The 23,957-nt window shown below is 47.6% G+C and overlaps 1 protein-coding gene across 11 annotated transcripts in view; it reads right to left on the reverse strand.

Moving 5' to 3' along the window:
• The window catches only part of Eri3 (ERI1 exoribonuclease family member 3), a 133,080-nt gene that overhangs the window by 21,092 nt on the left and 88,031 nt on the right, over positions 1-23,957 (reverse strand). For 8 of the 11 annotated variants that reach the window (XM_026397710.2, XM_077791038.1, XM_026397714.1 and 5 more), the window contains one exon: positions 3,759-3,891. In XM_026397710.2, the coding sequence (XP_026253495.1) occupies positions 3,759-3,891 (133 nt within the window). The remainder of the gene's footprint in view (positions 1-3,758; positions 3,892-23,957) is intronic. The other 3 variants (XM_077791036.1, XM_026397709.2, XM_026397707.2) reach the window with 1 other exon arrangement.

Genomic DNA, 23,957 nt, shown 5'->3' on the forward strand with positions numbered 1-23,957 from the left:
GGAGTGATGATGCTTGCTTTCATGGAACTGGTGTGAAAATGTCCCCAAATAACGTGAGTACTTTACTGACCCTTTGCTGAAATGAAAGAAAGAGGAACAGTCAGCAGTCCTCTGTGGAGGCTGCCCTGCCTCAGAGCGTTTGGCCCAAACCGCAGATTCTGACAGAGCTGCTATGGCCTCAGAAGCCAGTGGCTCTACACACACACGTGTGCAGCTCCTCCTCATGCACATCCCACTCCAGCACCATCCTATTCATTTCGATCTCAAGGCTAAGTCCACCACCCCTGGAGAAAGTGTCCCACCTCTGCTAAGATGTCACAGCCCATACTCCACCACCTCAGGACCTTCCTTAGCTATGCCTAAACCTGCCTTCTTTCTCAGTTGGTGCCCACAGGCAAGGTCACAATTCTACCTCTGAACTCAGTGGGGACAGGGCACAGTGTATGTCATTGTTACCTATTTATCTCTAGCTCCGACACATAGTAAGTGCAACATTTAATGAATAAACAGAAGTTTTACCTGTTCCCTGTCTTCATTCCCATAATCACTGCCCTGGCTCTCAATTGCCCATCACCTCTTGCTTACCTTATTGTACCTTCCCACTGGCCTCCCTGTCCGCAGACTCTTCACCAGTTCTTCCTATACAAACTACAGGACTGCTCTGGCTGAAGCACAACTCCTGCTGGTTGCTCTCCTGTCCCCAATACTCCCATGGCTCCCCTTCAAACACCTCAGGATGCAAGCTGGCCCTCTTGCTTCCTTCAGCCTTATCTCTTAGCCCCACACCTGTCACCCCACTGCTCCAGCAAGCCCTCCTCCTTGCTCTCTCAGCACTTTTGTACCATCAATGCTATATCCCCGTGGCACTGAGGAAGAACCAAGCAGACTCTAGAGATGGCTAAGCAGTGGGCTCTGCAGAACCCTTGCCCAGCATCACCCAATTCTGTCTCACCCGCCCTACCACCACCAATGTACATACCACTCCCTACTCCAGGCTGGCAGCTCCTCACACAGTTAATTAGCACCATGTCACTGAGGACCAGCCTGAGTGGCCAGTGACAGGAGCTGACCCCTGACCCCAGGGCTGGGAAGCAGTCCACATCAAACTCTTACAGCGCGACCCTTTTAGCACGCACAGTAACTCGGGGCACCGCCAGCTGAAGCTCATTAAAGCTGTCTCTTTGGCGCGAGGGCCATTAACCTCACTGCTCAAAACCCACGCCTCCCCTCCCTGCCTCTCCCAGCCCAATTAATGCCCTGCATCCTCCCTCCCTTCCAAGCACCCTCACCCACACCTCAGAGCCAGCCAGGAGCCAGCAGGGCAGCCCTCTTCATTCAAAGACTACAAAGACCTAGTGCCAAGAGCTGCCAGTGCCCTGGAGAGACCTGGTGTTGGCAGGGCCACAAAGAGGGAGCTCTCTGGGCACCTGCTGCAGGCCGGGCATTACACAAGTCCTTTACAAGGTTACGCACAGGGCCTCCCAGCAGCCCTGAGAGGCAGGTAGCACTGCCTCTTATCTAAGAGCCCAGGGTTTAGCATGGTAGAGCCAGATCTACTTCTGGTTTCAAAGCCCATACTGTATTAGCATTCAGATCCCTGGGCTACCCCAGGAACCAACCCAGATGGAGAAACCTTTTTCTCTAAAAGAGGTATTATGTCACAGGATATCAAGGGTGAAAATACAAGAAGGTTGTCAAGAGACAACAAGGAATGGGCAGAGGGAGCTGTTTCCCCTCTCAAACATCCTGGGAACATACACACAGAAGCAGTATACCTAACTTAAGGCCACGTAGCCTGTGTTCACTCAGTTCTGCTGCTCTTCCCCCTGCTAGACTCCAATATGGGTAGCTCCTCCTCCCCTGGATCAGTGCTGATTTTCTCCTGGGTCTTCTTTCTCTGCTCTCTCCCCTCTCACCACTCTTCCAAAGTGATTCATTTACTCACCCAGGTTTTTGTCCATCCATCTATAAGCATTTATTGAGCACCTAGTAAGAACTAATTTTGTGTAGCACAAACTGCCTCATTGGTTCTGAATCACAACTCTGTTCACTCATGACTATTCTATGTCTCCTCTAAACCTTGGGTGGGGTTGAAGGGGGATCCATCCTTTAACCATGCATTCAAGATATTGCTTATTTTTCCATTTTCTAGCTGATCCCTAACCTAAATTTTCTACTTCAGTCTGGAGAAACTACTTGTTTATTTCTGAACTTGTTCTCTCAATATGTTGGGCTTCTCATGGCTATAGGCCTTTATGCACACAGTCTCTCTACTTCTGTTTTCTGCCTGGCAACTCCTATTCATCTGTCAAGCATCCCAATTCAAGTGACCTCTTCTCTAGAAAACTTCCTGCTGACCTTCCAAGTATATCACCTAGCTGGGTTGAATGTCTTCTCTAGGATGCATGGAAAACCTGCGATGGGAGGGAGTGGCTGTTATGGTGGTATTCTCCCCTACCCAGGCCTGTTGTTCTTTCCCCTAGTCTCTTGGGGAGCCTGGGGATATCCCAACAAAAATGATATGGGACATCCCAGGAGTCAGCAAGATGTAAGTGAAGAAGTAGAACCTACTTTGGCAACTGAGAACAGGGAAAATCTCCCTTGGGGCAATCCAGATGTGGTTATCACAGCCCTCAGTCTCTATTTTCTCCCAGGATGTGAGCTCCCGGAGGACAGGAATTTCTACTGAGCGTGCTCAGTGCCCAGTAGGCACCAGTGAATGTGGAATGGATAAAGGGGTTAGTCTGTAGCAGGTACCTCCTGATGTATCTTTCCAGTCCCCACCAAGGATACCTTCCCCAAAGTAATCCAGTTGTGATAAGGTCACAGCACCACCCAGGAACACCCTGGCTCCTCCTCTGGAACAAAGTCTATGTCACTTGGAAGCATTTGCATGCACACACATGCATGTACACACAAAATGAGAGATAGAGAAATGAACAGACACTCTTTCTGACAGATAGGTACACAGGCTGGTAGCTGCTTCCATGTACAAACTCATGCACTCAGAAAAATACAGATGTGTTGTTATGAATACACATCCTTCAAACAGCTATACACAATCATGGACACATTATACTCTTACACAGACACACAGCTAAAAGTGTCCGGCATGGGCAGACACAGTGATACTCACAGACACATATTCATGCTGATTTATCAGAAGCTCACAGAGCCTCCAAGTGCTGGGAATCACAGCTACTCTAGTCTCCTCCCAAGTGGGAATCTCCTGAAAGTGTATCCTCTTCTGGTACCCCAAGTGGCCCCTCCCAACCCAGGCACCACTCAATGGAGGCTGCTGCTCCTACAGGGGAGTCAATACCCTGTGGACGAAGCCATCGGTCAGAAGGACCCCGACTAATTAAAAGCTGGTGAGGTTTAAATAATTCATCTCCTTAACTCCCATTGATCGTCCAGTTTAGTGGCCACAGACTTGAAACAATATTAAACAGCTTCCTCCAGCTCCACGGGTAAGCTGACATGTGCCCACCTCCCTGAGGACATTGCCCACTAGAGATGTGGGCAAGGGGGTTGGGGAATGAATGTTGGCCTGAATCCAAGGCCACTTGTGACTCACCCAAAACCCAGACCCCAGTCTCCTCTGAAATGTTGTTTGGAGATGTTCTTTCCAATGGTCCTCATTCCATCCTCCCTTTCCTCCTTTCCCCAGCTATGGAGAGAACCCTGTGGGGGCACTGAATGAGCCATGGAAACCCTCTGTGTGCCAGGGGACTGGGGCATGTGGGCAGGGGACTGACCGAGCTGCCAGGGGGATTTGCGGAGGGACTGACCAATGCCGCTGTGGGGCCGGCCTATGTGTTGCAGGCTGAGACCCTTGTTCATGTCTAGAAGTCCATTCTTGGGCCAGCAGCCCATGGCGAAGCTGTAAGCCTGGAAGACAGGAGGCGAGAGTGGTTAACAGAGTCCCTGACCCCTGAACCAGCCCAACTCACCAAGTCTCCCCCAGCCCCCAAATTTTCCCACCAAGGGCGTAATCTTATAATGCCATTTTGTGAGAGCCCCCTCACTGAGTACCCTTTTAATCAAGGCCCCTCCACCAGAAAACCCCTTCCTTCTCCAGAATCCTCTTTCTTCTGGGCTTCTCTCCATCAGCCCTCACTGGGTATTCCTACCAGGGCTCCTCTCTAGAAAGCTCCCATTTATTAAGATCTTCTTATCAGAAACTCTCCTTTTACCAGGGTACCCCTTACACCATGCACCTCTCCTCAGATTCCCCAGAACTCTGTGGACTTCCTATGGGTCACACAGACTGGTCCCAGGAAGGACCTTAGAGACCACTTCACTCCACAGATAGGAACTGAAGCAAGAGCTGGCCAACAACTTGCCCATGGTCAAGGTGCTTCTGACTCTAACCAGGTGAAGCTGTGAAGGGCTGAGTGCCATGTGGGGACTCAAATGAGGAGTGGAGTGAGGGCACCTGGTTGACTCAGGCAGCTGTGAGGGGCGTTTCGTGTGTGTGTGTGTGTGTGTATGTGTGTGTGTGTGTGTGTGTGTGTGTGTGGTGGGGGTGGGGGGAGCAGATGCTTTGCTGAAGGTCAAGTGCTCACTTATGCATATTCAAAGCGGCCACCCATCGATCTGTACTTAATTGTTTTCCTGGGGTTGGGGAAGGAAGTGCTGGGGGCATCGATCTGCTCAGGCCCCTAGCACTCCATTGCCCCCTCCATTCCCTACCGCGCCACCTGGCAGCCAGCAACCTCCATCTGGGGGGAACACAAGGCAGGATGGGAACAGCATGACTGTCCTTACAGGCACGACTACCTGATGTCACAGACGAGGAAACTAAGGCCCAGAAAGAAGAAACTCACATGGGTTAGAATGCAATGATGTGGCCAGGCGGAATTTAATTCTTGCTCAGCCTGCCAACAAAATCCTGGGCTTCTGTCAATGAGCCTGGTAGCTGGTTGACCCCCCTCAAACAATACCCATTCCTTCATTTGAGAACTTCCGAAGTTCCCAAACACTAAGCTGCCCTTCTCCCCATGGCAGGAATGTAATAACATGAGGGACAGTAGCAATGAGAAACAAGCTTGGATGAGATCCCAGAAGTTGGATGGTGGGTCTAGTGATGGAACCACAGTGACTTTCAGGCATGCTCAGACAGGCCCTGTAGTATCCCTGACCGCTGCTGGGTCTGGAGGTCCCCGTTCGATTACAAATAGAGGCGAGCTGGATAGTTTTTTTTTTCCCCTCTAAGGGTTCAACATGGGATCAGAACAAGAGACAGGCGGCTGGACACTGTCTGTGTCAGGGCCCAAGGCTGGGCAGAGGGCTAGTTCCCTTCCTTCCCAGCTGTAGGGACCAACCTTCCCACCCCAAAGGTACTAGCAGCCACTGCACTTACACCTCAGAACCTTCTAAAGTCATTTTCTTTGACCACAGAAGTGCCAGCCATAGCCCAACTTTCCAATCAACCCTTCCCAACCATCTCCCAGGCCACAGCTGTATCCACAAATCAGGGGCTGAGAGTGGGACTCAAGGACAGCCCTAGGATGCTGGCCTAGAGCCAGGGTAGACACGGAAAGCAAGGGGACACAGCCAGTGGGAGGGGCACAGCTGGAAGAGCTGCTGAGCATGGCCAGGCTGAGGCTGGAGCTCAGTGGGCCAGAGAGCAGTGGCGGCTGCCTTTCAAGTACTTTAAAATCACTTACAAAAGCCGGATTAAACGATCAGAAATTCCATTTAATAGGACAAATAAAGAAATAACAATCTACTCTATCAGCCTGGAGAAGGCGAGCTGGATAGGTTTTTTTCCCCCTCTAAAAAGGAAAAAGGGAAGGAAGGGGGAAAAAAGAAGGATAATGTGTGTTTACTCAAGCAAAGAAAAAAATATTTAAGTGATGTCGGGGAGAAGATTGCAGTAACTAGTGAAGAATAACATCGTCTACTTTGCTGTCAAATCACACCCGAATTTCAGTAATAGATTCTCGGCTGACACTCAATTCAATTCGAAGGTGATCCTGCTTTATCCCAGCCCATCAAATATTAAACACTTGCATTAGCAGGTGCTGCCGCTTTCCAGCTTAAAGCGGCGGGCGGGCGTCAGGGCTGCTGAGGCCCCTCTGCTCTGCTCTCGGCTCAGGGACAGGGCAGCTCAGCGTTATCTGCACGTCATCCCGAGTCTTATCGCAGCTAAGCGGGAAGACCACTTCAGATAACATTAGACGCTTGCCCTGACGCGTCACCATGATTAGGTTATTATTATAATTATGACTCCCCAAGATCTTCCACAGACTGGGATGTGTGAAAGGGGGATGGAAGGAAGCAGAGCCCAGGAAGGCCAGGCTGGACTAGGGCAAGCCTGGAGCCTTTGGCAAGAGAGCAGAGGTACCAGGCAAGGTGGCAGGCGGTCCCGCCTGAGGGATGCCTTTCAGGAAGGGCAGTCTAGCTTGTCACAGCGAGGGCGAGATGAATTGGCGTCTCCACTGCGTGGTGTTATGCCGCACAGTTTCATATTCCCAGATAAGGCATGATTACCAATTGCTGCCGTGACACGGCCTCCTCCAGCACTTCCTGGGGGGGGGGGGGCACGGGGCGGGGAGAGGGGGTGGCATGTGCACATGGGTCTGCCAAGCTCCTAATAAGAGGGATTTAATTTTTACAAATGCTGCTTCCAGCGGGGCCTTCACATACCAGCCAAAGTCCAAAATGATATTAAAAACGGTTAATTAAAACTGCTCTCTTTCAGCCTGGGCTCTCCTCCTATTGCCCCTGCTGAGAACCCCGGCATGTCTGAGTGTGTGTGTGTGGGGGTACTGACACCCCTGCAGAGTAAGCTCCTCCTTTGGATATGATCACCTGCCTCACAGACCCATCCTCGGCCCATTACCAGGTCCTAGTACCTCAATCCCCCTCACAGCTCCTGACATCTTGGGTACCCCTTGGGCACAGTCACCAGTCAGACAGTCACCCAGAGAACCCAGAGGGTTCTCCTGCCACTGTATGATCTGGACTATTGCACCTGCTGCCCTTCCACATCTGTACCCACATGCCCACCTCCTCCCCCCCAGATACATACACACCACGGAGTACCCTAACCACTCTGTTTACACACCCATGCATGCCCCAGACCCTCCCTCAGATGACTCTGCCCATCCCTCTGGATGGCCCCCTTTAGAGATTACACCTGTTTATAAACCTTAGCAGAGCCCTTCTAGGAGTAACGCTCAAGGCAGAGTGACATGGGCTATCACTAGCTCAGGGATTCTGGCTAGGGAGTCAAGGCTGGCACCCATCGACTCCTCAGAACAGGAGGACCAGGGAGGCCAAACTCTATGGAGGTGTCCACAGGGGACAATGAAGACAAGCAGGTCCATGTGGGGTAGGAGGCGGTTAGGAAAGCTTCCTGGAGGGAGGGAATGAAACTGAAAGGCCACAGTACAGATGACAGGAGAGGACAACATTCTAGGCAAAAAAAAAGACAAAGGAGAAGGGTGTGGCTAGGGCAGTCAACGCAGTCAGAAGGAAGCACATTTTGAGGTTGTGCCACCCAAGTCTGTGTGCCAGCAGCAGGCAGTGCCAAGGGGTCTCAGTCCTCATTTTCACTTATGCCTGCTTCCTTTCCCACTCTCTCCTTCTCTTCTGCTAGCCTACGGGGAGTTGGGGAGAAGGGGCCCAGAGCTTCCTGACCTTGACTGGGGAGGAGGGTATGCCAGAAATCTGTTTTAAGAGCTCTCTCCAAAACCTTGTCCTGAGCCTCTTTCTCAGTGTTGGTTCCAAATTCCCTGGGTGTCACTTCTCCAGCTGCACCTCTCTCAGCAGTGCAGCTGTGCAGTCAGCACCTCACTCCTGGTGTTCCTGACCAGAGGATGGGGAGGGTGGAAGGATGACTGAGGAGTTTCCAAGTCCTTCCACAGCAGGCACCAATGATGAGCCATGAGGATAGGTGGAGTTGGTGAAAGATGCTGGGTCTACCAAACCAGCCCACCCCTACCCTGTACCAGGCAGGCACACACATCTTGCTTCCCTTGGGCTGTTGTAATTTCCACGCACAGGGAAGCAGGTGCCGAGCTGCTCCCGGTTGGCTTTCCCCTCTCGTGGCTCTGCCTGCCTTGGCTGCTGCCCCATTAGCTTAGTGGCCAGCCATCTGCGACGGGCCTGCCGCACAGCCTTGCCGTAGGCGCGGCGGGTGGCCCCCTGTGTAACAGGGAGCTTTGCCATTAGCGCCTTTAATATTCTGACACCTCAGCACAGCCTGCTATTACATGCAAACGCTGATCGCCCTGTGAAATTACATTGCTGGGCCCGCGAAATGGAATCGTGTATAATCAGCCTCCTCCATGCACTGTCAGTCCCATCACAAACACGGCGCCCGGCGGCTTACGGGGGCTTAGCAGCTGCGACAAGTGTATTGGGTTTAATAGATGAAGTAGCCCTCATCGGCAGCAGCACCAGATTCTTCAAAGAGGAAAGAAGAGGCATCCACAGCTGCTCTGGTGCCTCTGCCCACCAATATCCTACCTATGAGGGCCCTGAGAGTGGGGTGGACAACAAGTGGGCAGGGTGATGGTTGGGTAAAGGACCAGAACCCAGCTCAGACTGCAGATGAAGCAGACTGCTCTGCAACTTCCAGAAAAACCTGAGCTCCCAAGCCAGCCCAGAATATCCAGCCTATTCAGCCTCCTCAGGAGGTATAGAGGAGCAGGCCTTTAACCACACACCTCCGGATAACTTGTCAGCCTGTGGACCTAAAACTGATGGGACATTTCCCAAGAGGAAATGTAGGAGCCCAATCCAACCACCTGCCATTCCCTTAACATCCACCAGAGGAAGCCTGTGAAGGTGTTGCTCTAGAGAAAGTCTGACGATCAAGGGTACCTAGCTTTTCACCCAATCAACCAACACTTCTCTAGCTGAAGAAACAAGGCCACAGGTAAACATCGGGATGGGGCATGCCACATGTACTCAGGGAATACCCAGCAGCCCATGTCTCACAGAAAGATAGTACTTTCAGAGCTCAGAAATCAGACAAACCTGTATTTGATTCCTAATTCTGTCAGTTATTGGCCTTATAACCTTAGATGAGTTATTAAACCTGAGTCTCAGTTTTTAGTACTGCACAATGGGATGACAGTAATGTCCCCAGGTGCACCCAGGGACATTTTGCCATCACTCAAAATGCATGTTGCCTCTGAAAACACTGATCTCTCTCTCTCTCTTTTCCAGGTTCAGCCTAATACCAGTTGTGGCAGACTGTATTTTCCAGTGATAGCTGCAATACCATCTCCTATCCCATAGGCTCTGATGCTGTGACTGATATACTTGTCATCAAGAGGAGAAGTTGATGTCCCCTGGAAACAGGGTGAGCTTTTGTGGCTATTTCAACAGACAGAATAACACTGAAATAATGTGACATCCAGGCTATTGCAGAAATGCTTAGGTGGCTTCCACCTTAATTGCTAGAATACTTGCCCTAGAGCCCTGGGCTGCTGTGTTAAATATCGGAGGCAACAATATGTGAGGAAACTCAAAGTACCAAAGCAGAGAGACCACACAGAGAAGCTATGAGACTCAGTGAGGAGAGGGGCAGTCAGCCCCTAGTCGCTCCAATCAGGTGAAACTAGGTCTAGTTATTGCCTGACTATTATCACTTGAGAGAGCCTGAACAAGAACCCATATAACTGAGCTCTTCCTGAATTCCTGACTCACAGAAACCATGAGAAATAATGAAGTATTTGTTGTTCAAATTACTAAGTTTTGGGGGCAATTAGTGATACAGCAGTACTAACTAGAAAACCAGTACCTACTCACTTCTAGATATACTCTACAGATATCTTCAAATTCTTCTTTACTATTGCTTTTAGATTATTCCTCTCCTTTCAGAACTTCATTTCAAATCACATCACTCTTGGTAACTTTAGTGTCTAGAGAAAAACCCAATTTAGGAAATTTGTCTCTAAATTTCTCAATTCCTGCTGCTGCTCATTAATGACCTTCTATTACCTACTTTAGCTATTTTTCCCTGGACCACTCCCTGGGCCTTGTTATCACCCAGAACTGCTTTTCCTCTGAAATCTCCCAATGACACTTTCCACTCTGACCCCAGCCTTTTATTCTTCCAGGTTTTGTATGCTCTTTCCCTCTGTTCTTGCTTTTCCCCCTAGTCTATCCATCCCTTCTGGCCTCAATCCCTTTTCTAATAAGCCTGCACCCTTTTATCTATTACTTAAACTACCCACTTCCCAATCTCAACTTCCCTACCCACTTATCCTGCATACCTTCCTTGAAAAACTCAACCATGACTCAATTTTGCCACATTTGCACTTGAGCTAAGTGATGCCAGAAAAAGTTACACTTAGATAGGAACTAGTCACTAGAGATCCACGATCACAACCTTGGTAACCCTCAATGGTGCCCAACAATCCTACTCCTCTGCTATTTTCAAAAAGACACTAAAAGCTACTAGGCAAAACTCTTACAATTGCATGTCCTGCATCTATAAATGTATCTGTATCCTTCCCCACCTGCTGATTCACCTCTCCTGTTTTCATGGGAGATCTCTCACTTCTCATGTAAGGCACATACCTGTGCTTTACATCGTCATCCCTTTTCACCTCCTCAGACCTTTGCTCCTTTCTTTCTAAATTCTTAGCCTTACCTTCTCTGCTGGCTCCTTCCCTAACTTAACATTGAAGCAAATGCTTCACTCTCTACCATCTTTACAGAACTTCTGTCTCAATTTTCTCTTTGAAAAATTATATAATATTAGTCCCAATCTTGTAGAGTTGATGTGAAGATTAAATAAATTGTTGTATGTATAGTGCTTAAAATAATGCCTGGCTCTTAAAGCTCTGAGTATTAGATTACAATTTTTAAAGTCCTCCATTAATTCTACTGCCTAGTTCTCCTTTTAACAAGACTTCTCAAAATTGTCTCCATACAACTCCATTTACCTTCCCCATCATTCCTTAAGAAACTGCAGCTAGTTTACATCCATTTCATGTCACTTGGCTCCTGCTATGGTCAATTTGTGATGTGGCCTCCATCCATGGACAGTTTTAGGTTCTTACCCGTCTTCACCACTCTTCAGCCTACCCAGCTTTGAAACCCTTCTTCTTTTGGTTTTCTTGACATTTCCTAGTTCTCTGCCATGTTTCTCACAAGCTCCTATATGGTCTCCTCTGCATTTGGTCACCTCATATGTGACTCACACAGGCTGTGCTCTTTCTTTCTAATGTTTCCTACACTCAATCACTCGCCTTGGGTTATTTTTTTTTGACTCCCCTGTTTTTGGCCTAACTTCCAAATCTGTATTTCTTACTGCTACTTGAGTGTATTGCCTACCTGGCATTTCCACCTGGATTCCCACCTCAATATCTATTCTTCTCCTAGGTTTCCAAATTCCAGTGTGTGCCACTTTCATCAACCTGTATTACTAAGCCAGAAATGTGGGCCAATTTTGACTCTGTGCTCCTCCTTTCTTCCACCAAGTCCTAGGATTGCTGTTTCATGCCCAAGCATAGCCAAGCAACCCTTTCAGCCTGCCTGGAATGTCTTCTGCCTTCTCCCACTTTTCATCCTAGTTGAACACATGTTCCTCTTTTTTTTTTTTTAAGAGAGAGAGAGAGAGAGAGAATTTTTAAATATTTATTTATTTATTTTAGTTTTCGGCGGACACAACATCTTTGTTGGTATGTGGTGCTGAGGATCGAACCCGGGCCGCACGCATGCCAGGCGAGCGCACTACTGCTTGAGCCACATCCCTAGCCCCACATGTTCCTCTTTTAACACTCAAATCAAAAGTACATTCTCTTAGGGAGGGGAGGAGAGGGGGGATAGTAGGGGATAGGAAAGGTAGCAGAATACAACAATTACTAATTGGGCATTATGTAAAATTGTGGATGTGTAACCGACGTGATTCTGCAATCTGCATTTGGGGTAAAATTGGGAGTTCATAACCCACTTCAATCTAATGTATGAAATATGATATGTCAAGAGCTTTGTAATGTTGTGAACAACCAATAAAAAAATAAAATTAAAAAAATAAAAATAGAGAAATATAAGATAACAAAGAAACAAAGTGGTAACAAAATGCTAAAATTAAAAAAAAAATATGAAAAAAAAAAAAAAGTACATTCTCTTAGCCAGGCTTGGTGGCGCATGCCTGTAATCCCAGTGGCTCGGGAGGCTGAGGCAGGAGGATCTCGAGTTCAAAGCCATCTTCAGGAACTTAGTGAAGCCCTAAGTAACTCAGTGAGACCCTGTCTCTAAATAAAATACAAAAAAGGGCTGAGGATGTGGCTCAGCGGTTAAGAGTCCCTAGATTCACTCCCCAATACCAAAAAAAAAAAAAAAAAAAAAAAAAAAAAGAAAAAGAAAGAAAGAAAGCACCTTTTCTTTACAATCTTTCCTGGCTCATCTTGCCTTTAAGTCTACCTATATTGTGAAGAGAACCTGTAATATGAGACTTGTTTCCCATTTTGCTGGAAGATTCCTAAGGGCAGGAGTTGTATTTGCTGTCTCTGGATGCTCTCCATGGAGGAAAGGGAAGGGAGGGAAGAAGAAGAAAAGAGGAAAAGACATCTCTGTGGGTACACTTCTGCTAAGTATGAAGGCCTGGTTTCAAGAGCTGTGATTCCTGTCAATACCACCCAGTGACCTTCAGGAACCAACACTGTTCTTGCCTAGCAGAACAGCAATCCTCCATAGCCATTTTTGGAACTGCATAAGAAAGAACTCTTGCTCCCCTTCATTTTTGAACTCATTAGCCTATGGGCAGCCTTCACTGCATTCCTCAGGCCCAACAGGGGCTTGGCCAGCTGAGCAAAAGAAACAAAAGGGTGGGCCCTTGCATCATGTGACAGAAGCTCATCTTCACGAATCCAGCTGGGCGGTTCTGTTATATGCATAGTGTTCTCTGGCTACCAACAGACTTCTGGAACCCCAGAGCTTCTGCTGCTTCTGTCCATCAACAGAACTTGAGTGGGATAATTATGTTTTCTGAGTACTTAACCTTACTATCCACTGCCTACAACAGGACAGCTGCCTCTAGTGTGGGCCACCACCATAGCAAAGGCAAGGGTTGTGCTACAGGTTCACGTTCCACAGCATTTGGTACTAGGGGCCCCAGGATGAGAGGACGGCTGCCAGCTCTGTTTGATCCCATTAGGGTCCTAAGTATTTTTAGGTAGAATAATTTCCTTATAGTTCCCAGATCTCCTGGCTTCACTTCTGAGTCAGGGGAGATGTGGGCACACTGAAGTTATACGGAAGAGAACCAGATAAGAAGTTCCTGAGCCATGCTGCCTGAGTTCCCACAGAGGAGGATGGCCTGTCTGAGGTTCCAAGTGTATTGTCAGAGTCTAAGGCAGCAAGTCAGTCTAAGCCAGCTGCCCAGGGTGAAAGCTATATTGTGAGTTTTCTTTGTTTTCATTACAATTTCCTCTCCCACTGCTTCTTTTTAGCCAGTCCTTTCCTCCCCGGGGTGCTGGGGATTGAATGAAACACCACCCCCGGCTCCAATAAGTGTATTTCAATTACATCTGTCACTGCATAACGATATAATGATATATCATGTGATATTAAATCCATGGTAATCATATCAGGGATTTTTTTTAATCGTGCACTAATCGCATTATTACATCTCTATAATTAACAACAGGAGGTATGGAAATTCGGTTAAGGCAGTAAGCTCAAGATAGTCCCCCCACCCCCGTTTTAGCTCCTTCAGATTAGGATCAGATTAGGAGATGGAGACTTCAGGGCACTAGCAAGCTAGGCCAAAGCCCTCACCTCCCAGAGCCGCCCTCAGCCACAGGCAGACCCTTCAGTATCCAGGGCTGACAGAGATAGTCCAGACTAAGACCAAGATGCCTGTCTATTTTGTGGCTGCTCAGGAAAGAGCCTGGGGCAGAGGTCACACAGAGAGGTGCAATCACAAAGCCCAGCTGGGCCTTCTAGACCTTCTGCCACTGCAGCACCAAATCATCTCCATGGAAAAGAGTCTTACCTTTCCTTCAACCAACAAGGCCTTCAAAGGTGCTTGTGAAGCACAGGGCAAGTTCCTGCCTCCTGCCCCAGAATTCTTCCTGCTACTGTTCCACATTCTCCCTCCCTCTGACCTAGCCTTCTGACCACTCTTAAATCACCAAGTCCAGCAGCTGTGATGTCTCTGTCTCTTGCTCTCTCCAGCCCTGATGACAGCTGAACATACAACTTTTCCTAGGGCCATTCCTCCCCAGCTCTCTCTCTCTCTGAAGTCTGGTCCTTCATATTACATAACAAGTGGTTTTTTGATAACCACCGGGTGTTCCCCTATACCCCAAACAGTCTGAGTTCTTATGTCCTCCCACCCAGGCCTAGATGGAGAGAGGAGGGGCCAAGGACTGTAGCTTGAACTGTGTCAAATGACCTGTCTTTCCCACCCCCCTTCCTGATACTGAGCTGTTAGGGCTAATCCCCTCTGGGGTGTTAGAACCAGTCTGCAAAGCAGAATTCTGTGTTTCAAGTCCAAAGCTTTGAACCTGGCATGTAACTAGTCCTCAGTGAGGGGCAGGCATTTTGCTAAGTTTGACTCTCAGAAGTTGGACAGGCCTGAAGATAAAAGAGAAAAATCATGTCCTTTTTCCTAATAAAAAGGAGACACTAATAGCAGTCAGCACTTAGGCAAAGCACTTTAAGTTTCTAAAGTGCTTTCCAAATTAAAATCTAATCCTTTATTGAGTGTGCGACGCCACCATCTGTCCACCCCTCACACTTGACGACGACGGTATGTGCACACTTGACCACAGCACATACACCTTCACTTTCTTTCTCCCTGGGAAAAAAAGAGATGCTCAAAACATTCACATCAGATCCTCCACCCTTTTGATAGGATTGCTCACATAGCACTTTAAAAAAATTTTTTAAAGCTAACTTGTGCCAAACCCTGTGCTAGAGAGCCATAGATCAAGGAGACCAGACCAATACCCTCAAGGTAGAGGAGCCACATAAACACACTTGTAAAACAATGCAGCAAGGGTCAAAACATGCAAAAACAATGGGGGGGGGGAGGAGGCCTGGAGAGAAAACACTGAGGACAGGGATGGCCCTCAGGGACTCACTAGGTGAGATGTCAGAGAGATGAGGAGCTCAGTTCAGAGGTCTGAGCTGAGACAAGAAATTCCTAAAAAAGCAGATGGGTGCTTGAAATTGAGGGTGGATAAGAACACCCAGGAAAAGTAAAAGCCTTTAGAGTCAGAGAAACCCTTCTCTGATGTTCGAGAAAATGAAGTCTGAGAGATGAGAACACCGAACACTGGAGCCTCCACACGTAAGGCCCAAAGAACCTTCGTTCTGGGGCATACCTAAGATTCTGGCTCCTGCATTTCCCTTTGTCAGATCAGTCTTCATGCTACCCAGGTGGGACAGGATGGAAGAATTCAGGCTTAGGAATCACATTGACTCATTCACAACATTTACTCAGAGCCTATTACCTGCCAGTCTATCTGCATGCATTTAGCAACAGAGACACAGTACTGTCCTCAGAGGGCTTACAGTTTGCTGGAGAAAGAAGACGTTAAATAAATAGCAACATAAATCATTATGAAGTTGCAGCTATAATAAGGTCTCAAAGAATTATTTAAATTGTTTTGATAGAAGAGGGGGAACTGACTTATTTGAGATGCTTCCCTAGAGACAGGTAAACAGAAACTGAGAGGGACTGGTGTTTGGGGGCATGCTAAGACCTTTAGGTGAACTGTGCCCCAGCACTGAGAAAAAAATCAAATCAAGGCCAGTGCTCCTGAAGCACAGAGAGCAAGTGTGAAATGTGGCTGATAAGGAGGCAAGAAATATAGCCCCAGCAGGGCCTCAGTGAGGGCTTTATACTCTTTCCCTAAGGCCTTCTTGCTATCGTGCTATGTGATCTTGGGGTGCTCTAATAGGATAAAAGTCTGTTGCTTTGTACATCTATCCCTTCCCATTGCCAAAGGTAGCCAGTCCTGGAAAAAAAAACGAATCAAGAACAAAACCATTTTCTATGTAGAAGAGGAGGCATTAATTTACTGAACATTCTACTCTCAATGAAGGCCTGCCAGACCCTAGCAACTTAAAAAAAAAAATCCCATGTGTATCCTACCTTCATAAAACTCATAGTCTTTTGAGGAAATCAGACTCAGAACCAAGAGCTGCCCAGTAACTGTGGTAACCAGTGAGTAGAGAAAATCATAGTAAGTATACAAAGGAGGGAAGTGCCCAGGCTCAGATGAGCCTTGAGTGGGGTGTGCTGTTTCCTGGTCCTTGCCCTGCCACACAAGCAGCAGTTGATGGTCTGGGATAACACACTCCATAAGGACTGCATACTGAACAGGGGCAAGAGTATGATGAGGACCTGAGCCATGGCTCCTGGGTAGGGGCTGGAGAGCAAGTAGCAGTGAACCTAAGCCAGGATCCTCTGGTTACAAAGCTGAAGACTAAAAAGATTTGACCATAGAGGAGTGGGGGGTGAGGGAGAGAAAGAGAGGGGAAAAAGGGAGATGGAGGCAAAGAGAAAGAGAGACTGTATTGTCTCAGGATAACTGGAGAGGGCACCTTAAGAATAAGCAATAGAGTTGGGGACAGTGGTGCAAGCCTGCAATCTCAGCTGCTTGGGAGGCTGAGGGAGGAGGATTGTGAGTTTGAGGATAGCTTGGGCAACTTAGCAAGATTTTGCTTCCAAAAAAAAAAAAAATTGTAATAAAAAATAAAAATGAACAAGCAACAGGACCTGACTAGAAAAATCACTTCAGGAAATGGCAATACCAGTTTCCAGGCCTCAGTATCCTCACTGAAAACAAGGGGCTTAGTTACTGGATTTCTTAATTTCCTTCCTGATCAGAAACTCACAGATCTGAGGCACTTCAACCTCCCAAGAGTCAGGCTTATTTTTGTTCCACTTTGCTTATGTTGTTCCTTTCCCAGAACACCCATCTTCTACCCTTTCCAAAACTCTGCCTTCTGCTTCTTCCCCATCTCCCATGTCTCAACCTGACCACCACACCAACAGCACTTTGCTTAAATTGCATAGCACACATGGTTTGGTACTCTTGCTTGGTTGGTCTAGGGACTATCTTATCACTCTCTGACCTCTCACTTCCATTTCAGAGGCAGGAGGGAAGCTCTACTCCACAGGCCCCAGAAGCAGGCAGATGCTGTTCCAGCCTGAAGTCTAGGTCCCCTTTCCTCTGCCCACAGTCCTTTGAGAACTCGACAGGCCTCCACTTGAAAAGGGTGCTAAAAGCAATGATGTCTCCAAGTGTGATGGGAGATATTTGTGTCTGCTTTACCCTTGGCTTTTTGCTCCGGTTCAGGTAGGAGCGGGGTGGGCTGGCTGGCAGATCTGAGAGCGCGGCACGCCCCAGCGGGCAGGGCGCACAGCGCGGAGGAAGGCGCGAGTCAGTCTGGAGTGCTCCCCATTTATCAAGCTCACGCAGGCCGCCAGCCGAGCGAGTCTTTCTATCATTACACCTCTCAAAATCCGATTCATACCACTAATCCTGCCTTCATTCTCCCAGATTAATAACATCTCTTTCAACCTTCACAGTGTGATAAATAGACAAAGAGAGAACAAAAGGAGAGACAGAAGAGAGAGAAAGAGCTGGAGCAAGTCCCCATAATAGAGAGAGCCGAGAAAGAGGAGAGGGAAAAAAGGAGAGCGAGCGAGAGCGGGCAGCGGCCAGAGACTGCAGCTACCTCAGAGAGCCGCTCTGAGGAGAGCTGGCGGCTGCGCCCCGCTATGCGCTCTGCTCTGTCCCCAAAGAGAAAGAAAGGCTCGTTAACAGTTCCTTCCTGCCTGCACTTTTGTTCAAATTCTTTTCTTCCCTTCCAATCCTGCTTTAGGTCAAATTCCAGTGAAAATGAGTCTCCTGGCTTCCCCATCTCCTCCCAGCCTCTGGACCAGGCCCAGAAGACCAACCTGGCCCTCGGCAGAGGCCTGGATCTGGGTACAAGCTGGGCTGGGGATGGGTTCAGCAAGGGTGGAACAAACTTCAGGCAATCCTAGTTTGAATCCCCACCCCTTCCCTGCTCTTTCAGTAGAATGGGAAAGGGAATAAAGATGAGGGGAGACATGGGGTCCAACCCTTAAGGCTCTGTCCTACACATTTTGTTACCATAAGGCTCTAGATGATCCAATTTAGAGTCCCTAACACTTAGCAGTCCAGCCTGATGGTGAAAGTAAATACCACTCAGGTTTGAGAAAGCAGAGGTATGGGTCACACCTCCACAGTGAGCTCAAACCCACTGGGCTCCAAGCCTACCACAACAACTGATCTCTGGCACTTTTAGTTCTCTTTCCAGAAGCTCATCAACACTTGTCTCCACAGCCCACTCCCCATGCTCTGCATAGAGCCAGTTCAAGGACCCTCTTCTGCCACCTGAGCTCTTCCAGGGGAATTCAATCCCTCCCTCTTCTGGGCTCTGGAAAGCAACACCATTTATATTGCCCTGTAGTGATTATGTGTTTCCCTCACTCCTCGAGGACTCTGTCTCCTGATTTCTTTCTTTTCAGATCCCGATTGTCCAAGGCACTTCCATTCTTTCTTGACTTCGCCCAAACTAGCTAGGGCTGATCATGGCTCGACCCTCCTTCTGGACTGCAAAGCATTCTTAAGCTGCAGGCTGGCCTTGCTCAGAGGGAGTAGTAGCAGGAGCATACCATACCAAGAAACTCAGATCGCCCTATGCATCTGCTCCTTTCACCGTGTATCAGAATCGGGGAAGAGGGCTGCACCAAGTGCCCAGGACTGCTTCATCTCTTGGCACACTCATGACAGGTTGTGGGGTGAGGATGTGCATGGAGAAGGGAATTCTGCCCTGCCCTGCCCAACCCAACCTAGTGGGATGAGCCTTCTAGGAAAGTAGAGGAGTGTCCCAAGGACAGAGCCTTGTGTTGGATAGGAATGGCCAGATGCAGACCGCTGATAGAAAGCTGGTGGCCTGGTGGGCTGTTTAGAGGTGGGTCCTCTCTAGAGAATCTTTTGCAGATACTTCCTAGATTCTTTCTTCCATAAAGCTTCTTCTTCCTTCCCTCTGTCCCCTTTCCCAAAACACAGCTCTCCTTTTGGGCTCAAATGGCTGCTACCCACACCCATCATTCATTCCTGGGGACCCCATCACTTCCAGCCCAGTTCTTAAGTTTGCCCAGTTTCATCTCCAAAATATAAAAACTCAGAGAAAAGAAGGCTTCAAGGGGCCCAGTAAAGGAGTAAATCACAAGGGGAAAGAATGTTAAAGAAGATGGAGGGTAGTCCTTGGGATCTCTTTCACAAAAATCTAGACATTCTATTAACATTTCCTCAACCCCAAATCAGGAGGACTCTCCACACTTTTTTCTCTTCTACCAGATCTCCAGCATCAGACACCTGCAATAGGGAGGGTGGAAGAATGATAGTGACTGATGTTCCTCCTTGGGCCCAAGTGACCCAAAGAGATGGGAGGCTAAAGAGAAAGGGCAAAAAGGAGAAAGAACAATATAGTTTCAGTGTTGGGTACTAGTCCTACTTAAAACCAACCTAGTCTACTGGTATCCTGGCCTTCAGGGCAGGCTAGGTCCAACTGGCCACAAACATAGATGCCAGACCTTCTTTCCCTAAGAGATAGCTTCAGCCAGGGTCAATCCTGCTGCTTGCTTGGATGCAAAACGTTCCATGATAAGTAACCAGTTGACTTTCTCCACAGCCTCCCCAGGAAGCTTGGAAAGATGGATCAGCCCTGATAGGTGAAGAGGCCTAGGTTCTGAGAAGAAAAATCTTATCAGTACCTCTGTCCTCTGCCTCTATTGCCAATCCTGTCCAACACACTATTCTTCCTCCATTTGCTTCCCACAATTCTTTTGAGGTCTCTCTGAGCCTTTCATTTCAAGGCAAGCCAGTACCAGATCACACAAGTCTAAGGGATAAACCTCATCTCCTCGGGGGACTTGCCCTTCAGTTAGAGAGATACCCCTAGACCCCAGTAAGGAACCTGTTGGGGGTAAGGATCAGATAGAAGGAAATTAGTCTGACAGAAAAGGGTCTCTCACAGATCAAGAAGTTAGATCCAAGTGATGCTTTTCCCTTATTCCCTGAGTACCTGGCTCTAGAGCTCACTCCTCCAGGCAGCCACTGGCACAGAGAAGGGAAGGAGAAGTTGGGTCCTAATGTGTAAAAAACTCCAGCAAAGCAAAATCATTTACTCTTCGGTGCAACTGCTCAGCAGAGCTAATAAATCTTGCATGAGCAGGGCCGATTCTAATTTCCTAATATGAAAAGGCATTTGGATTGAGAGAGAGGGGGAGATAAAAGTGATTGAATCTCCAATAGTCCAGGTTACTGACAAGAAACATCCTGCTCGCCCTGAGAGAAGGATGGCAGCACCCGCCTGCCCACACACACCCATCCGTTCTGCCCCCCTCTCGGCGTGATACATCTCAGTCTCTTCTATTGACAGGACGTGGCTTTAAACACAGTTACACAAGTTATCATTTCTGCCTTCTGATCAATCTGAATTTTCAGGACAATTACCCTCTTAATCAATGATTGCTATCAGCAGCCCCGCGCCTGGACGGATTTCTCAGCAAGGTAATCATGCCGCCAGGCTGGACGGCGCGTGCATAGGCAATGAAGCTCCGGGTAGGGTCTCCTCCCTCCTTGAGCCCCCATATTCCAGCACCGCTGCCAGCATCGAGGACAAGGACGGCAAAGTGTGAAGGCCACTTCAAGGAGTGGTGGGAGTAGAAGAAAGGGGAGGGGGTCCAACCACCCAGTCAGCCTTCCAACCACCTGCCTGTGGAGCAAACCTATTAAAAAGACTAGATTTACTACCCACACCCTGATGCATCTCCACATGCCCTCCTGCCATCATTCCCACCTCCTCATTAGCCTCATAAAGCCCAATTCTAATCATGAGCTCAAATTATTAGGGTAAGGAAGTACAAAGAAAATAGAAATACTGGTTTTACTAATCTCTCAGAAGCTATTGCTCCTAGAATCGTTTTCTTCTTGGACCTGGTTCATATCAGCTACTGAATGGGATAGCAGAGGCAGCTTCTTTTGCCTCTTCTGATACATCTGGAGCTATCATAAAGCTAGCCTGGCCTTGAACAGGAGGCTACCCAGTCCAACACTCCTTTTTCCTTCAGGGTCCTCCCACAGATCAGCCCTCTGTGCCAAAAGACAATCCAGAGGGCTGGAGATATAGCTCAGTTGGTTGAGTGCCTGCCTCACATGCACAAGGCCCTGGGTTCAATCCCCAGCACTGAAAAAGAAAAAAGAAAAAAAATCCAGAGTCCCTTAGGAGAAGAGGGAGGAAGAGGGAATAGTGGAATCAGGGTTCAGTTAGCTAGAGGCCATATCTTCCACACTGGGAGCAACTCAGAAGTTTCTTAAATCACCTGTTGTTGGGAAAGGACTTAATCTAAGGAAGCCAACAGTGGAATGAAAAGAGTTTGGTTCAGGATGTTGATAAATGAACTTAAGCTCCAGCATGGGTACACAGTTGTACTCATGACAGGGTGGGCCATGGGATTAAAACATGTACCAATAAATTGCTATTACATCCTGAGGGGGGGAGAGTATTAGAAAGCACACACGTTTTTATTCACTGACATTTACATGAGCTAACTGATGGGGATAAGGCAGTGAACAACATACAAGTAACTCCTAATTTCATGGAGTTTACCATCTACTAAGAAAAAGAGCAAAGTATTTTTTTAAAAAAAAAGCAAAAGCAATAAAGTGAACTTGTACTTGAATGTTCCCAGCATTCATTATTCATAATATCCCCCAAAGTGGAAACAATCCAAATGTCCATCAGTGAGTGAATAAAGAAAATGTGGTATAGCTATGCAGTAGAATATTACTCAACAATAAAAAGAAATGAAGTACTGATTAATACATTGTACAACATGGATGACCCCTGAATATTATGCTAAGTGAAAGAAGTTAGTCATAAAAGGTCACATATAATAAATTCCCGTAAATCTGTAGAGATGGAAAGTTGACTAGTGGTTGCTTAGAGCTGGGGTGTTTAGGGAAGAAATAGGAAGCAACAGCTAAGGGACTTTCTTTTTTTTTTTTTTAAGACAGAGTGAGAGAGGGAGAGAGAGAGAGAGAATTTTTTAATATTTATTTTTTAAGTTTTCAGCGGACACAACATCTTTGTTTGTATGTGGTGCTGAGGATCGAACCCGGGCCGCACGCATGCCAGACGGGCACGCTACCGCTTGAGCCACATCCCCAGCCCTAAGGGACTTTCTTTTAAGGGGAAAAAAAATATTCTAAACCAAGATGGTAATTATGGCTATATAACCCTGTGAATATACTAAAAAACGTATACCTTAAATGGATAAATTACATGATATATGGATTATATCTCAGTAAAACTACTTTTAAAAAATGTACACTATGATTAAAGAAGTACAAGGAGCCCTCAGCAGGTTCATGAAAAATGAAAGTCAGGCATAGTGCTTTGCACTGGGAAGGCACTCAAGATAGGTGCTCAAAGAGCGAGTAAATTTCATTGTCCTAAAGGGTAAGTAGGAGTTCACTAGGCAGGAATGCAGCCAGGGACCTGCCAGACAAACAAAATGAATGTAAATAAGGCTTGGAAGCATATCATATGGACCATCATGGCATAATTGGAAAAGGACTTTGGGGACCTCAAAGGTCAGGCTAGAGAATTTATACTTTGGTAGCCATCAAGATTTCTTAAGTAGAGAAGGTCAGTACAGGATAGTCTGGGGTTTGATGGTTCAAGCTTAGAAAACAAGATGTCATAGTTGAAAAAGCATGGTTTTTCAAGTCATAACAGAAAGAGTTTAAAACCTTAAATCCTTTTCTCAATTAACTCTAATAACCAGTGGGGACTAGAATTTTGCCTATTTTGCTCACTATTTTATCCTCAGAGCTTGGCAGAGTGCTTGACCCAGAAGGTGCTCAATTGAATGAATGAATGACTATGTTGAATTCAATCCTACTTGACAAACATTTATTGAACATCTTCCATGAACTTTGGCACTCTGGGTGCATAGTGCAAGCTCTTCAAGGGTAGAGGCCCTGTCTGATCTCTGATATCTGGTCTCACACAGGTTCTACTAGGCACAAGGCTGGTGCTCAATCTGTAGTAATTCCTTTCTTCCAGTCTAGGAAATTTCCTTAAGACCCAGTGAATTTTTGGATAGACTGGCCTAAATACACCACTGTGGCAGGCAAGAGAAGGGAAGCTGAAGCTGCAGGGATGGAAGCTTTCAATAGAGCAACAGGAGCAGGCAGCAGTGCCCAAAGTATTTGACCCAAGACAAGCCATGGTCCTCTAAGAAGCCAGTAGGCAATGCAAGTCATAAGGCTGGGTAGGGAAAAACCCATTGCAAAATGTCCTACTTGCCAGGCAGTGGGCCTACACACAGGGAGGAAGCTAGTGTAGGTAAGGTAAAAACATAAGCTGCAAGGCTTTCAGGTGGATGGGGAGGGGAAGAGCTGCAACTTAATTCCTGAGCACTCTGTTTTGACCCTGGAGAGCTGCCATTTTCCATTTGTCCCCTCTGGTTAGGAGAGCCCTTCTGACCATAGCATGAAGGTGCTCCTCAGTCTCCCAGCCCCCAATTCCTATAGGGCTTCCTCCTCCCTCTTCTCTTCCCTCCCTTTTCTTCTTGCAGAGCTTCCCTCAAGCCATAAAAATAAAATAAAACACAAACACCCACAGTCCGGGAGGAGGGCGTCAGACAGATAATGGGCATTTTATATCTTTTTATGACACTCCCCATAGGCAGCTCGGCAATCACAGCGCAATAAAGGCAGGCATGCAGCTTGCATAGTTAAACAACTGCCGGGTAATTAGGCACAGCAAACACACCACTGGGGAGGCCTCAGGCCTGTCCTGGGATCTGCCTGCAGCCTGCCCGCCTGCTTGCAACCAAGTAGGTGCCAAGCCCAGGCCTAACACCATAAGACCTGGTCACGGTGTTAGGGACAGACCACTGACAGCTGCCATATGAACACTAA

This window comes from Urocitellus parryii, chromosome 11 (genome assembly GCF_045843805.1).
Source record: "Urocitellus parryii isolate mUroPar1 chromosome 11, mUroPar1.hap1, whole genome shotgun sequence".
Classification (NCBI taxonomy): Eukaryota; Metazoa; Chordata; class Mammalia; order Rodentia; family Sciuridae; genus Urocitellus; species Urocitellus parryii.